At 38.5% G+C, this 14,944-nt stretch overlaps 2 protein-coding genes across 4 annotated transcripts in view; one reads left to right on the top strand and one right to left on the bottom strand.

Moving 5' to 3' along the window:
* Positions 1-14,944, top strand: part of SCLY (selenocysteine lyase) — a 121,923-nt gene that overhangs the window by 95,585 nt on the left and 11,394 nt on the right. The gene's annotated exons all lie outside the window — the stretch shown is intronic.
* Positions 3,398-14,733, bottom strand: ILKAP (ILK associated serine/threonine phosphatase). 3 transcript variants are annotated; one of them, XM_081956423.1, is made up of 12 exons: positions 14,133-14,728; positions 13,263-13,328; positions 12,023-12,079; positions 10,645-10,764; positions 9,511-9,637; positions 7,797-7,903; positions 7,304-7,397; positions 6,840-6,927; positions 6,144-6,265; positions 5,142-5,261; positions 4,936-5,017; positions 3,398-3,687 (listed from the first exon to the last, which is right to left on the bottom strand). In XM_081956423.1, exons 1-12 carry the CDS (start codon positions 14,185-14,187, stop codon positions 3,547-3,549), a joined length of 1,179 nt encoding a protein of 392 aa, XP_081812549.1. In that variant the 5' UTR covers positions 14,188-14,728; the 3' UTR covers positions 3,398-3,546. The 3 variants fall into 3 exon arrangements, 2 of the variants coding, with proteins under 2 accessions (XP_081812549.1, XP_081812550.1); XM_081956424.1 differs by lacking the exon at positions 14,133-14,728 and adding an exon at positions 13,791-13,822 and having other exon boundaries at positions 10,659-10,764; XR_014175652.1 differs by having other exon boundaries at positions 3,645-3,687; positions 5,119-5,261; positions 14,133-14,733.

Raw genomic sequence — 14,944 nt, 5'->3', positions numbered from 1 at the left:
AACTCTCTCCTCTAATAATTACTCCCACCAATATCATTGTTGGACTGAAAAGATCATGTCAGGCCTAGTCACCGCATGAATTTGCATAGTAGACAATGAACTTTGGTCCAAATCTCCCTAGTCCCATATCTAAATCACTACCCTACATTAATGAATGTGACATGTCCTTTTGTATGGTACTCTATGGCTCTTAAGTGATGACACCATATACATTACTATCAACCACATTGACAGATAATTACAGTAGTATTGGGTTGCTTATAGACGCTGCTAACCATGTAAACTGCTGCCTTACACCTATCAGATTACATTGTTTTGGTGCACTAAATCCAATGAATGGAGGAAGGGCAAGTGCATTTTGAATTTAATTGTATCACAGCAAGTTTATGAAGTTATGTGCTCAGGCATCCACCGATTACAGAAAGTAATGGTCAGAGTAATGGTCTTTATTTTCCCTGTAACTATCAGAACTGTAGTGTGATAGCCAACAAAACCAACACAGCACCACCCTCTAGTCCTACGGCACCACTGGCACGTAGGCAATTTTTTTTTTGCCATTTCTCTAATTATGTATCAGAGAAATGCAGAGGACACACCCTTATCTATTTCAGCCTGAAAGCCACTTCTTTAACTGCTGCTCCTTCTCATAATCGCTTTTATAAGGAAATGCATAATATATTTTAGCAAAACTGGTTGGGGGTTATAGCAACAGGCAGACACCAGCTCAGTCCAAACACAAGTTTATAGGCCTACAGTGGTCACACATTGGCAAGTTCTAGTTTAAGTCCACTGTAATATTCAGAAAATTCAGGAATAATGGCATTAGGATCTTCCTTTCCTAAAAAGTTTTCTTTAAAAAGTAAACGCAGCTACAAGACCTAGAAAAGGGAGGATTTTTAATACCCAGTTTTCTACATTCAAAAGGGTTTTCTTTTCCATAGATAAATTTCTAATAAGCTACTTGTCTGCTCAGAATTTGAAAATAATGTAAGAACTGGAAAGTCAAAATTCAATTTCACCTTTAAAGACTACTAGAGGGCAGAAGCATCTGCAGAACATTTTGAATTCTAGGCATCAGACTGATTAAACTGAGCATTATAAAAGCTCGATTTTAGGGAAAGCATATTCTCAGTAAGTTGTGCATCCACCCTTCTCAATCTGGAAATGCTACTGGCTTGATAAAGCCTAGGCCCTGCCCTGCCCTGCAACACAATCAATCATCTGCAAATTGCAGCTCTTTAATATGCTTATGTATTTACACATATATCCGGGGGGGGGGGGCGTGCATGCATATATATGTGTGTGTATGTGTATATATATATATAGAGAGAGAGAGAGAGCTAAATAGCTTGAAATAGATCTATACTAGTCTCCCTTTATTTATTTATCAGCACAAATACAACACATATAAATATAGTGTATATTTTATACACAAATATAGCGTGTATATACACTGTATTTTTTACAGCAACTCTAGTTTACTATATTAAAAAAATTAATGAATGAACACATACACCCTCTTTTAAATGTGTTTTATTTAGTTACAAAAGAAATAGGCCAAACAATGAAGCTGATGGACAGGAAGAAAATGACTCTTTAGTAGATTTATTATATAAAAGAACCATGGAGCTAGTCCTAATATCTCAGTAATTTCAACAGAGAGCCCCAATTTGTGGATATCAATTTTATATCGAATTGTTTACCGGTACTTTTCAAATTCTACTTGTCTTTACCAGTCAAATGGGTAGGCTTAGCCTAAGCTCAGAACACTTCTATATTGAAAATGTTTGACTGAAGATGTAGTTTTAAATTAGAGAATATTCTTTCCTGGTTTGAATTCCATTCGCTGAACAGCTTCTATCGAACAGTTAACAGCATGGCAATACTTCCAAAGGATATTGAAAACTAAACTGAGAATGTAAGGGCCGATTAGCAAATATTTTATTACGTGATTGATAACCTCAGCTGATGACATCCACATGTAAGCCAAATTATTATTGGCTGAACTGCCAATACCGAATGTAACGTAGAAATATAGAAGCGCTGAGTTGGAAGGACTATGCAGGTCATCTAACATTTCTTTACCCAATACAAGAATCCATTAAGATTTTTTTCTCAATACCCAGTTTAACTAGTCCTTGGCTCATTGATTCTTGTGCTTTCAATGTCAACTGAGAACAGGTCCATCCCCTTTTGTACGTAGCATGTTTTAGCTATTTACAGTATAGCCCGCTATTGTCTCTCCCTTAGCTTTTTCTATTGCAAGTTAAATATGCTAAATAAAATAAATCTTTAGTTGTTTTTCATGGGGCTCAGTATGCCTCATCCTAATAGCTTTCCCCTAAATCCACTCTGGCTTCTTCATCTGCTATTTAAAAGGTATGTCCAGAATGGGCATAGGATCCCAAGTGCAAAATAGAATACCTGCAATTATTACTTCCCATGAAGTACAAAGCTTCGTTTAATGCAGTCCAAAATTAACCTGTCCTCCCCGCCCCCCCCCCCCCCAAAATTGCTCACATTGAGTTGGTGGTGCATTCTGTTCCTATTGTCCCAATCTTTCCCCCACTAGTTTTCCCTTACACTAGTCACCGTTGAGTACCATCTCACCCATAATAGCTTAATTCTGTTCCTATTAATTAAATAATCAGAATAATGGTACTTAGAAAGTACATCTAAAGCTGACATATTACAAAGGTTTTCTTCACATATGAATTTATACCTTGAAATTTTTCCTAAACGTTTATGTGCAAACAAACCACAAATTGCATCATAACTGAAAATAAACTATAATTCCATGTTAGCTAGTTCTCTCAAGCCTCACTGGCATGTCAATGCTGACCCAAGGCACAAATTTACTCTATTCTATTTAAATTCAGACAGAAAAACCCCACTGATTTCAGTCACTATAAATGTGATCATTTCAATGACAGCCCAATCCTATTCATAAGATAGACTTATTCTGATATACTTTTCTTCAAGACTTCAGCCTAAAGAATCTAACAATGCCATAGTCCACTACTCCATGCATTTAAAATCTAATCTAACCTCACTTTCTAGCTCTAGCCGGAAATTTTGTCTATTTTGCATATAGCTATATAAATACTACTTGAGGTAGTATCCATGCAGCTTGGATCAAAAGTTCAGATGACTATACAATATATGGGATTAGAACCCATGCTCAGTTAAAACAAGTTGCCAATAAAATACAACTGTGCCCTTTGTTCATGTCTTTTTTAAAGTGGGATATACTGGAACCTAAAGCATCTTGTAAGACAGCAAACAATATAACTACCTGCAGGGAAATTTTGTTAAAGACTACTGCCTGTAGTCCATTCAAGGAGGAAAACAGAAGACCCAAGTATTTAGAATTTATGAAACAATGAATTGACCTGAATGCTTATAAAAAATCCTTTTATTTACAAATAAGCATATGGGGGGAAATCCATAAGATTCTACACACGCGCACATTTCACAAACACACTATTTTGTTCTATTACATTTGTTGCATGCTGTTATGCATCTTCCTTGCAGGTATTTGTCCCATCATTGTTCAATCCGGACCACCATGACAGTGACATTATCTGCTGATCCTCGCTGCACTGCTTTGTTGGCCAGCCTGTTGCAGGCTGCTTCATACTTTGCATCAGTGGAAGATTTGGCATCTCTTGTGGGAAGAGTTTTATCCTGTTGAGAAGTAGATCATACAAGTCAGGGTAATTTCCTTTCACTCTAATGAGATAATTTTATGTCATGTCTCATCTGACATCTTGAATCTTCATCATACCTCCCGGTCCAGAGGTAATAACTTAGGCTTGAACATAGTTATCTGCATATTCTCAACAGAACAGTCCTTTTTTTAAAAAAAAGATAACCTCATTTGCTGAAACAAATAAAAAAAAACAGTAACTTGCCTTGACTTTACAAGGCAATACATCAGAATGGATTGAAGTCCATAAAATATTACATGTATTAGTTTTAAAGCCTCTTTATTTTCCCACAAAAAATAACCTCACATAATGGGCATGCTCCTGTATACCTTTTCTGCATTTAAACAGGAAGCAAAATCACCAACACTGCAGCCTCAGTACTGCTGCCCTGTTTATTAGAGGGCCATGCTGTTGGGGCAAAATAAACGGGTATCTTGGATTCCTAATCTGAGACAAAAAGCAACATTTGGGCAATAATCTTGTCACTTGATGGGATAATCAAAGTTGGTTCTGAAGTTGAAAGGAAGGATACGACCCAGAGTAGAAAACAGAAAAGAACAAAAGAGCTCAGCTGCTTCTCAAACATTGTTTGCAACAATCATTTTAGCAAACAGTAATAAAAAGTTCAGCAATGAAATGACAAAACAATAAGTGGAAAAGAGGAACAAGCCCAATTGAAATAAATAATTTCAAGGTATTAATTATGACCTTTAAAGCGCTCCATGGCTTAGGCCCAGGGTACCTGCGAGACCACCTACTGCCACCAATAGCCTCCCACAGTCCAGTACGATCCCACAGGGTTGGCCTCCTCAGGGTGCCGTCGGCCAGACAGTGTCAGCTGGTGACCCCCAGGGGGAGAGCCTTCTCTGTGGGAGCGCCTTCCCTCTGGAATGAGCTGCCCCCGGAGCTTCGCATAATCCCTGACCTCCGGTCCTTCCGACGCGCCCTAAAAAGTTGGCTTTTCCAGCAAGCCGGCCTGGCCTGTTAATTTTATTTAATTTTTAAAGTGTGAGTGTTATATAAATTGGGTTTGTTTTTTGGACTGTTTCTAATTTCCTTTTAACTTTTGTACTATGTGTTTTTTAATGCTGTATGCCGCCCTGAGTCCTTGGGAGAAGGGCGGCATATAAATCCAATAAATCCAATCCAATCCAATCCAATCACATGTAATTTCTTTTTTTACCATCCTCTTCTTGATTTCTCAACACAACCCTCCTCCTCTCACCTCCAAACAACACATGATGAAGTTCACAGCTTCTTCTGGTGAAAAGACTTTAAAGAGACCATCACAGGCCAATAGGATAAATCTGCAAAAGTAACTGACAGTAAGATGTACCCAATACAAAACAAAAAAGCATGTACTTATACTTTTGAAACTTAGGAAAAATCATCGCATATATTTCCTTACCTGGGTATTGTTTTCAGTTTTACCTGTCATTGTGTGTAAGTTGACAGCGTTTGACATCTGGCACAGAGATAACCCCAAATCGCTTGTATTGTCCATCTCCAATGGAGCGGGAGACCTCCAGGACACCCAGAACACGCCCTTCCCTAAGCAGAAAGGAGGGTGCTGGATTTATAATTATGTCACTAAATTAAGTCCTTAAATTATGGTGTCAGCGCGGAAGTCTCAAAATGGCCTCAGTCATTTTGCTACGGGTATGTTGCTTGGAACCCTGAGATATGGATTGCAATTCTGAACTGCAGATCCACAGAAACTCTGGTTTACAACACCCATAACCTCTACCAAACATAGTCTCTAATCCAGGGTGATGGCAGTTGTAGGTCAAGACTATCTAGAGACTAAGTGGGTCAAAAAACCAGAATCTTTCAATTTGTCTACAGAGTTCACAAATGGCTGATACAATTCCTTTTGCAGCTTCAATCTCTAATTTTAGAATGTGACTAAAAGGGACATACAAATATTTTCTTTATATTTAAAAACAGAAATCAATACTCATCATTAGTTTCACTAAACAATTATCTGGAAGTCCTCTGTATTACATGACATTGTTACTCTTATCATATAATGAAATCAATAGCGGCATCGTCTAAAATAGCGAGTATTGGCAATCCAATACATCTGATGGGGATCAAGATGGGAAATCCTGTTTTAGCTTTTTATGAAATGTTTGTTAGAACCTCAACGTTATGTTAAATACCAATTAAAATATATTTGTCACATCACAGTTTATATGGAGTTTGTGCATGTATGTATGTAATACCCATTATTCCCATAACGAAAGGAAAATTGAATAGAGAGTGTCCCTAAATCAGCCAGTGAGATCCAGAGGGCTTTCAACCTCGATTTGCAACACCAAATTTGCAACATCATTTTAAGCTCTGTGCCACATAAATTCCCCAAGAAGTTGCTGAATTTTTTGGCAACTATTCCTTCCCTTCATTTCACCTGTGTTGCTTCCTGTTTGTTACCTGACATTGCCTCCAGCCTTTTGGATCCTCATCCGCTCATCATACTGAGTTGGGTTATGTTCTTTACTAAGACTCAAAGCTGTGTGCTTCTGAGTCTCTTCATTGTAACGGCAAAGAATTGCCTGTATTGACAAAACAACTCTTGTAAGCAAGTGCAAGGGCTATAAGCATAAAGTCTCTGCTAGCAAGATCTAAGCAGCACACTGTACTGTAGTCCTTAACGAATGACATCTGGGGAACAAAGCCCCCATTGTCCTCAAAGCAGCACTGCCAACCCCCTCAAATGAAGCTGGAACAATCTTTTTAGAAAAATAAGCCAAAAAAAAAAAAAACCCCACCCACAACAACCCAACCAAAAAACACTGAGATCAGGGTAAGATTGCCAACATTCTGAGCATTCAGTCCTTACCTACACCCATCTTCAAGAAAAAGTTTTTTTTTAAAAAAAGAGACATCATCAACAATAGGTCACTAAGAATACCTCTCTTCAAAATCACCCAGCTACTACAAGGTCCTTACTACCAGTATAAGAAGAGCCTGTGTCAGTCTCCTGGTCCTTTGGTAAAGAAACTGCAAAACAGTAACTGAACTAAAGGATAGCTACTATAACATCTTATCACTGAAACAAAACAATTGCCCTTATTTAATACTATAAAACACATATAGTCTGGATCCACAATTTTCAGTGAGACTTACTCTACTGTCGCCAAGGTTGGCAATGTACAAAATATTATCAATCACCAGCACACAGGTTGCTGTGGAACCGTCTTTCCAAGCAGGTTTCCTGCAGATTTCAGAAATTGGGGGCAAAACAAAGATGAGTCCAACTACACAAAGTGATTCTTACAAGATATCAAGTCCCCCATTACAAAGATGGAAATGCTCGGCCCTATGGAACCCCACACATATAATACAGCCTTGCTGGTATAGTTCAAGTGCAACATTCCAGAATGCATGGTGGAATACGTTCCTCTCCTATCCAAGTTCTAAAAGTAGCAAACAAATATCAGATATTCTTCTTCTCAAATGGCTACCTTTCCATATACGGAAACTGATTGATAGAAGAAAAAAAATATAAAGTTGCATCCCCTCCAACTTTCTACAGAGGTTCAACTTCAAAAACCTTGACATATTATATCCCTGATAAAGTATATACGTACTGGCTGGAAGCTTGTTTGAGAAATTCCTCATCTGTATGTTTGAAAGTATCCAAAATGCATCTCCTTATTGCTTTCTCCACACTGGGTACCTCTCCTGTTTTATAGATTCAAAGGGAACAATTAGACACCTCATCTGGAGGTTAACCGATAAAATATTAGAAAGAATTGGCACCACCCACTCCAGAATTGACACTCAGCCTGTTTTCTCAGAGAAAACAGAAAATTCAGCATTCACAATGAAAGGAAGATTATTTTGCTTAATCCTGCATGACTATGGGATTAAGAAAATCTACAAATCAGATTAATGATTTAGATTCAGTTTTACCCAAATTATCCTTCAGATACTGCTTGATACTCTTTAATTATCTCACTCTCTTAAATCAGGGTGTATCTTCTCAAGGATAGTATATAAGAATATCCTATTAACAGATTCAAGTCAGTATGTGGCTCTCAACAGAAGTAGAACTCAAAGAATACCACCATATTTTCTGACCTTTAGGAAATTTTCTGATTAGGTTTTGATGCAGATTCTGTGCAGCGTATGTTGAAGCTCTAACTCCTCCGTGGCCATCAAAAACAGCAAAATATGAGACACGAGTTCTAAAAACAAAATACGGATACAGACTGTTCTCTCTCTCAAATTGGCCATGATACTACATTTGTATTCATCAACAGAGCTGTAGAAATTGTAAGATGAGATCCAGGAAAAAAATAATCTTTCGTGCAACCTACACATGGGAATGTTTCTTAGTCTCAGAAAAGCAAGTGATCTGTTTCACATTTTTCAATTCCAAAACTTCCCTTAACAGTTCAGCTATGAAAAGATTCCACTACCTGTACAAGAAAATTCTATACTTTCACTCCTACAGGATTTTTTTCTTGTTCTCAATGCAAATATACAGATGCTCCTTTTGATCAATAGTTTGGAATCTGATCTTTAGAAGTTTGAAAAAAAATATTTGTTTTCCCAGGATCTTTATGTAGGAAGGTTTCTTTGCTTCAACAGATAGTTAGGGCTGCAGAAAAAAACCAATAGCAAACAGTCTGCATTCCATTGAGGATCTGTATGCTGAAAGAACCAGAAAGAGGGATGAGAAATATCTACAGACACCTCACATCCTGGACACTATCTATTTCAACTTCTCCCCTCAAGACGCCACTATAGAGCATTGTATGCCAAAACAACCGGATTTCCACCGTGCCATCACTCTATTGAACACTTAATTCCTACAGCAGTCTCATTTCTCATCATTTCTCATCTTTCCTACTAACTTCTCCTATTGGTTTCTTATGATTTATCAATTGTTGTTTGTAATTTATGTAATTTGTAATTTATGATTAATAATTGTAACTATGCTTTATGGATCTATGACCTATTACTTGCTGTTTATATATACATGGAGAGCTTATGCACTCAAGACAAATTCTTTGTGTGTCCAATCACACTTGGCCAATAAAGAAATCTATTTAGCAAAGATGAAGATGATGTGCTGATATTTAGGTATTTTATTATTGATTACTGTTTTTTGCTGATATTAGTTTATATTGTGTTGTATTTGTTTTATTTATGCTATATTTAGATATAAGTGCATATTAAATAATATTGCATTGCTATTATCAAATCCTTATATATACACATGAAGACTGTGATGTGAAATTACTTTATGCACAGGTTTAACATTATGTTCCATGTGGGAAGAATCTTTTCTTTCCTGGTTAATGTGAAAAATAAAAGAAGATCATGCTAAAGATGTAAATAATTAAATAGAAATGTTCGTCTGGAATAAACTAGAAACTCAAAATATAAAATAAAAATAGGTCTATTTAAAAAGAGCAAATACATATATTGTATATACATAATTACTTATCAATATTTTAATTCAGTTTTGGGGAAGTTAATGTTTTATTTTCATCCCAATCATTTCTTTGGGTAACAATTTTTGTCATTTTATTCTGCAATAATTAAAATTTTAAAATGAGAACCTTACAGAGTGAATGACATATTTTTTAGATGTCTTGGATTCTCTTTTTAGTCAGGCTTCCTAAAATCAGTGACATTTAAAATAACATATACTTTTTGCATCATTATAGCATTAAAGAAGGTTAAAACAAAATCAACCAGTTCACAGTACCATTCAGATAAGCCATCCTGGGCTAAACAGAAGGAAAACACAAAGATCCAATCAAAAAGTAACTATGTAACTCACATTTGAAAAGACAAAGGATTGCACTCTTCTGTGATGTCATTCAAAATAACATGGGCATCTTGCATCTCTTCTCGCTCACCTTTCCTCTCTGCTACATAACCCTTCAAACCAAGAATACCTGCAGAATCTAAAGAAAAACAGAGCAAAGATGCACCCATATTTAATCATTCAGCATGTTTCCTGTGTAAAAGAACTACAGTCAGCTAGCAAAATTAAGGACCAGAATTCTAACAACCTCTTCATTATAATCCATAGGGAAATTGTAAATAGTTCCTGTATGGTACCTGTGACTGAAAATGTGAACATGTGGATGATGCTAAGAAAAGCTTATCCAATTGTCATCACATTATAATTCAGGTAAAAAAATTCAGAGACCATGTTTGGATTTCTATATCTAACCTGGGGCAAGTGTAGCTATGATGCTCCCTGCATTACTAAGAGGATAAATATGGACAGGCTTCTCACACTACATTTAAGTTTGATGTTTGGACCTATTCATTGTAACTTATAAATCATGTACTGAGTCAATAATTTAGATAGTCAGCAAGTCATGATGTAACAAATGCTCTGTGCAAGATGACACTAGGATGTGCACAATACAGGAGCAATTAAGTCATGTTGTACAAAGTAATATAAATTTGGCAACACAAAAAAAAGTATATGTGGCACAGTGAACAATTTGGGATAGCCTTCAAATTTGTACTAATTACATTAGGTAACTAATCTTAATTATGCATTATATTGTTTTTGCAAACAGAATCCAAGCAGGTTAAAAAGCAATCTGTATGCTTCATTTTTTAAACGTAAGAACTTTAAAAGTGGCAGCTGTGAGAAAAATGGTAATACTTGATGCTGACTGTCCTGAGTTCTGTGAAGAAATGCAACCAAAATATATGACAGCAGCACGATTGTAATTATTAAGTGAAAAAAGGATTTGCATTGGTTCCCTTAAGGGGGGGAGAAACACAAATTCATCTAAGGTAGAAATACTCAAGAAGGATTTCATCTATGTATTCCTCCCATTCCTATGAGTGGCTACAAGCAAAATCATCTTAAGAAAACATTTTCACTTTTTCATTATTTAAAGCAGCACTAAAATAGAACAAAATATTTGGCTTCAGAGTGTCTGAAAACCTTTACAAACTTTCTTTTCCACAAGTTCTTCACTCCCATTCTTCTCTCCTTCAGTGGACTTCCTCTTTTCCCCCTTCCCATAGCTCACAGGAAGAGAAACTTGCTCAATGGGATGAGAAGCTGAAAAACAAAATTTTGTTATTTAGTTAGTTATAGACTTTATATGGCCACCCATCTTAGTCAAAGAATTTTGCACAATTAATAAAATCAGTTCATAAAACACAATGTAAAAGCCACAAGGCTATACATAATTAAAAGAAAGAGATGCCTTGCAAACCGGTTCACAGCACACATAAAATACCAGTAAGTTAATTGGGCTCCACTAAAAACTGAATGCCAGAGGGAAAAAAATGCATATTTAAGTTTTCCAAAGGACTAACAGGGCCAATAGGAAACTTGGGCCCTGTGCAGTGGTGGGTTCCTGATCCCGTCACAACCAGCACGCTGCTACGGGGCCAGGAGTCCACTACGTGCACTGCGCACACATGCGCACCACTGACCTGCGATGCTCCAGCTGCTCGGCGGAGCATCGCGCAGGTGCCGTACGCTACGCGCACGTGCGAAAATGCCCCAGTCAGCTCAAATAAAGGTGAGCGGGTGGACGAGTGGGCCCTCCGCAGTACTGTACCGGAAGGGTGCCTGTGGCTTCCAGCAGGCACCAGTACACCCGTACCAGGGCATACCAGCCGGAACCCACCACTGGCCCTGTGCTAGGTGGAAGCCAGCATCTTGAACCTCACTTAGAAAGCCTACTGTGAGCCAGTTCAACTCAAATAGCAGCAGTGTTCTGTGGGCATACTTTGATGTGCCCCAAATGGCATATGCTACCATATTGTACACTACTATTATTCTGTCACCTAATTGTGCTTGGGGTTTTTCCTTTAGCTTAGATTGGCTTTAATATTTTGAAATAAAAAACCAAGACTGTCACAAATTTTGATACTTAAAATTGAAGTAAAAAGGCCTACATGAAAATGCAGGTCAATAAAATAAAAGAACAGCTGCTTTAGAAGATGAATTTGGACCAACTACATCAGGGAACATGCTGAACCCATTCTCTGATTGCTGTTTCTCCACAAATATTGATCTCAGGTGAATTTGTGAAGATATTTGTGGCCTCAGCAACAGCAGAGTAGTAATCTCACCCTATTCAAGTACTTGATTAGTATCATAACAAAAACATGAACAGCATAGATATTCTCTAATCTGAAAAAAATGGAAAATCACAGAGACATTTTACCCTTTCTTCTAATATTATTTTAGACATATTACCTGTGTGCATTTAATGTAAACCACAGGTACTTAAACAGGTAACGCTCAAGTGTAACTCTATTAGAGCAGTGTAATAAATAGCAAAATAAATCTAGTCATGGCTCACCTGGGTTGCCACTGCTAGCAGGTGGGAGGTCATCAAATAGCAAAGAGCCTCCTGCTCCTAAAAAAACCCAACCAAATAAGGAAATACACAACCGTAGTCAGATCTCACAGTAAGTAGACTTTTGAGCAGTTTCATCTACAAAAAAACTCTGTCAAGTTTAACAGCTACTTAACATTTTATCCATTTTACATATGGCACTAAATTCAATTCATAAAATGAGAAAGCACTAGGACTGCAATCCTATACTTACTTAGAAGCAGGCTTTACAAAAAATACTTTTAAATAGATATGGAAAAGATTACTTTCATTATCCATGTTAAAATGTAGCTTATAAAAAGAGGTATAACTAGGGGTGGACAGAAATTTATTTTGGTCATTGAGCAATAAAAATAACTAGAAGTATAAATTGCTAATTTAAATTATAGTAAAATTTCTTAAAAATTAAATTAAATTTGGCAGTGTATTTAGAAATTTTGTTTCAAAAGGAAATATCTGATATATCAAGCAGTATTGGTAATAATATCGGATGTAAGGAGGAGCTCTCCTACTTACCACCCCAGGAAATGAAACTGGGATCTTCTTGCAAAATATGTATTACTCCAGCAACCAATGGCTTTCCCATAACAATATATATTTCTAAAAAATACCTACCTATTTATATATCTATTTCCATCTAAAAATATTCCCTTTAAGAAAAAGCTTCAGAGTTAAATAACTATGGAGTAGTTATGACTAGTACTTCTGTATGTTAGCTATTTAATTACGGCACAAGGATAAAATCAAACAAAAGAATGGAGAACACAGAACCTAAGATTCAGCTTTTGCTTTTCTACTACCAGTCTTCCTTTTATTTATAGTTCCATTGCTGGAGAATAATCTTAGTTAAATCTAAATGCACAACAGAATGGAGTCTTGCTTAAGGACAGCAAAGTGAAGCTTCTAAAAATGTAAAAAGTTAAAAGGACTGGGTCAAATGCCTCTTTGCACCAATATGATGCAAACAAGAAGTCCATAGAGAATAAAGCAAGTGAAAAAGTTGGAAATAGTCAACAGAAAAACCCCATAGAGCCATTGCTGTATTTTTTCCTAGCAGCCAGGGGAACAAGTGTGCAAATTCCTGGTCATTGGGATAAATCTACTGAATTCCCACACCTTCTAAGGGGAACTTTGCACAAGGACTCAACTAGCTTGTGAAAGCAAGAGAATTCAAAGTAACACAAGATGCAAACAAGAATCATACCCAAATCACTGTTGCTGATTGAAGGAAGATCATCAAAAAGCAGAGATCCTTTCTGTCCCTCTTTCTCTAAACAAAACCAAATCAAACCAAATTATAGAGTAATCTATTAACATACGGTATTCAAAAATATGACTTGGGCAACACCAAATAGTGAACACTTTTCGGCCCTCTTTGTTGTCCTTTAGTGGGTGTCCAGTTTTCCACACATTATTTTTTACAACTTCAAAAATTATTATTATAATATACTTTATTCATTAAACATGAAACTCAGCCAACTGAACATTCAAAAATGCATCACAAATACCATTGACAGGTGCTAATGGTTGATACGGATTGCTGCCAGCGTCCTAGGTATCAACCAAGTACCTTCTTAAAATATACTTATTATTATAATAAATTGTTGTTGTTGTTGTTATGGCAAGAGCAATCCTATCATCAGTTAATTGCCTCACCAGCTATAACACTGGTGGGAACGGCTGTTCCTCAGGGTCTGGCTATTAGAAGCCACCTGGGCTATTCAGGTGTTACCTGCGCCCGCCAGAGGTCACCCCCGAGTGTCAATAAGAGGCGCGTGGATTTCCCAGTGGGGTCACAGGCGCATGCGCGTTGACTCGCGCTTGGCAGTCTTAATTCGAAGCATTACAGTTCCGTACTCGAACGTCACAAGCCTCCTAGGGTCCTAGAGAGTCTCTCCTGCTCCCTCGGGAAGGGGGCGAGAGCGTGTAAAGGCCACGCGGGGAAGCTGCAGCAAGGCAAATACCTTCCCTCCTGGGAGAAGGAAGCTGTCCCAGTTCGCCTGTTCATTGCAGACTGGGCCCCGCTCCTCCTCCAACATGAGCGCCCGAGTCCCAAAAGGGAGCCGCCACTCACCTACTGCTGCCACTGCCGGAGGAGTTGGCTCCGGAAGATCCCCGAACAGATCCATCCAGCCCTAACGAGGCTGCAGCGGCACCGGCCAGCGCGAGCCGTTCCCTCCTCCACCCCACCTCCCTCTCGCGCAAAGGCCGGTCTAGCTGTCAATCATTGGCGTCAGGGTGACTCAAGCGCCGCCCTTCGCGCTCAGGCCCTCAAGGCCATGGTTGGCAAAAAGGGGCGTGGTCGCGGCAATCTTGGGGAGGTTAAAAACCAGCGAGAGGGCGCGTTCAAGTGGCCGGAAGGGCCTGAGTCCGAAGACGCATCTCAATTTGTTTTTCAGGTCTTATCTCTGTGGCCCTCAACAAAGGATGGCGGGGGTGGCCCAGCCGTTCTCGCTACTTCCGGGGGCGGTTCCTGGGCGATCTTCTTCCAGGGCTTTCCCCTGGAAGAAAACCTGAGCAGGGCTCCGCCGTGGGATGTCTTCGGTGATGTGGTTCCCGCCAGAGCTCGGCCTTCTTCCACTTGGGGAGGCGCTGCAGCTTCTGGCGTTCGTAGCCCACCGCTTGTAGTCCCCCGTAGCTCCGAAGGTGGATGGTCTTGTTACGTCTGAAGGCTCACGGCCGCCGCTCTCTATGCCCCAAGGATTAGGTTATAGCTGGATATAATCCATAGATTAAAAACTCGAAGGTGTCACAGCTGCTGCCCGAGTAGCGTGAGCTTCCTGCGGGGCGGAGCAGAACGAGTAGCCCTCCATTGACTCATGGCTGGTCGGTTGTAGTAATAGAGCAGGGGTGCCCAAACTTGGGAACTTTAAGACTTGGGACTTC

Source organism: Natrix helvetica, assembly GCF_964273705.1.
Source record: "Natrix helvetica genome assembly, chromosome: 5".
In the NCBI taxonomy this organism is placed as follows: Eukaryota; Metazoa; Chordata; class Lepidosauria; order Squamata; family Natricidae; genus Natrix; species Natrix helvetica.
The sequence above is the reverse complement of the archived record's forward strand: the minus strand, read 5'-3'. Positions and strand labels throughout refer to the sequence as shown.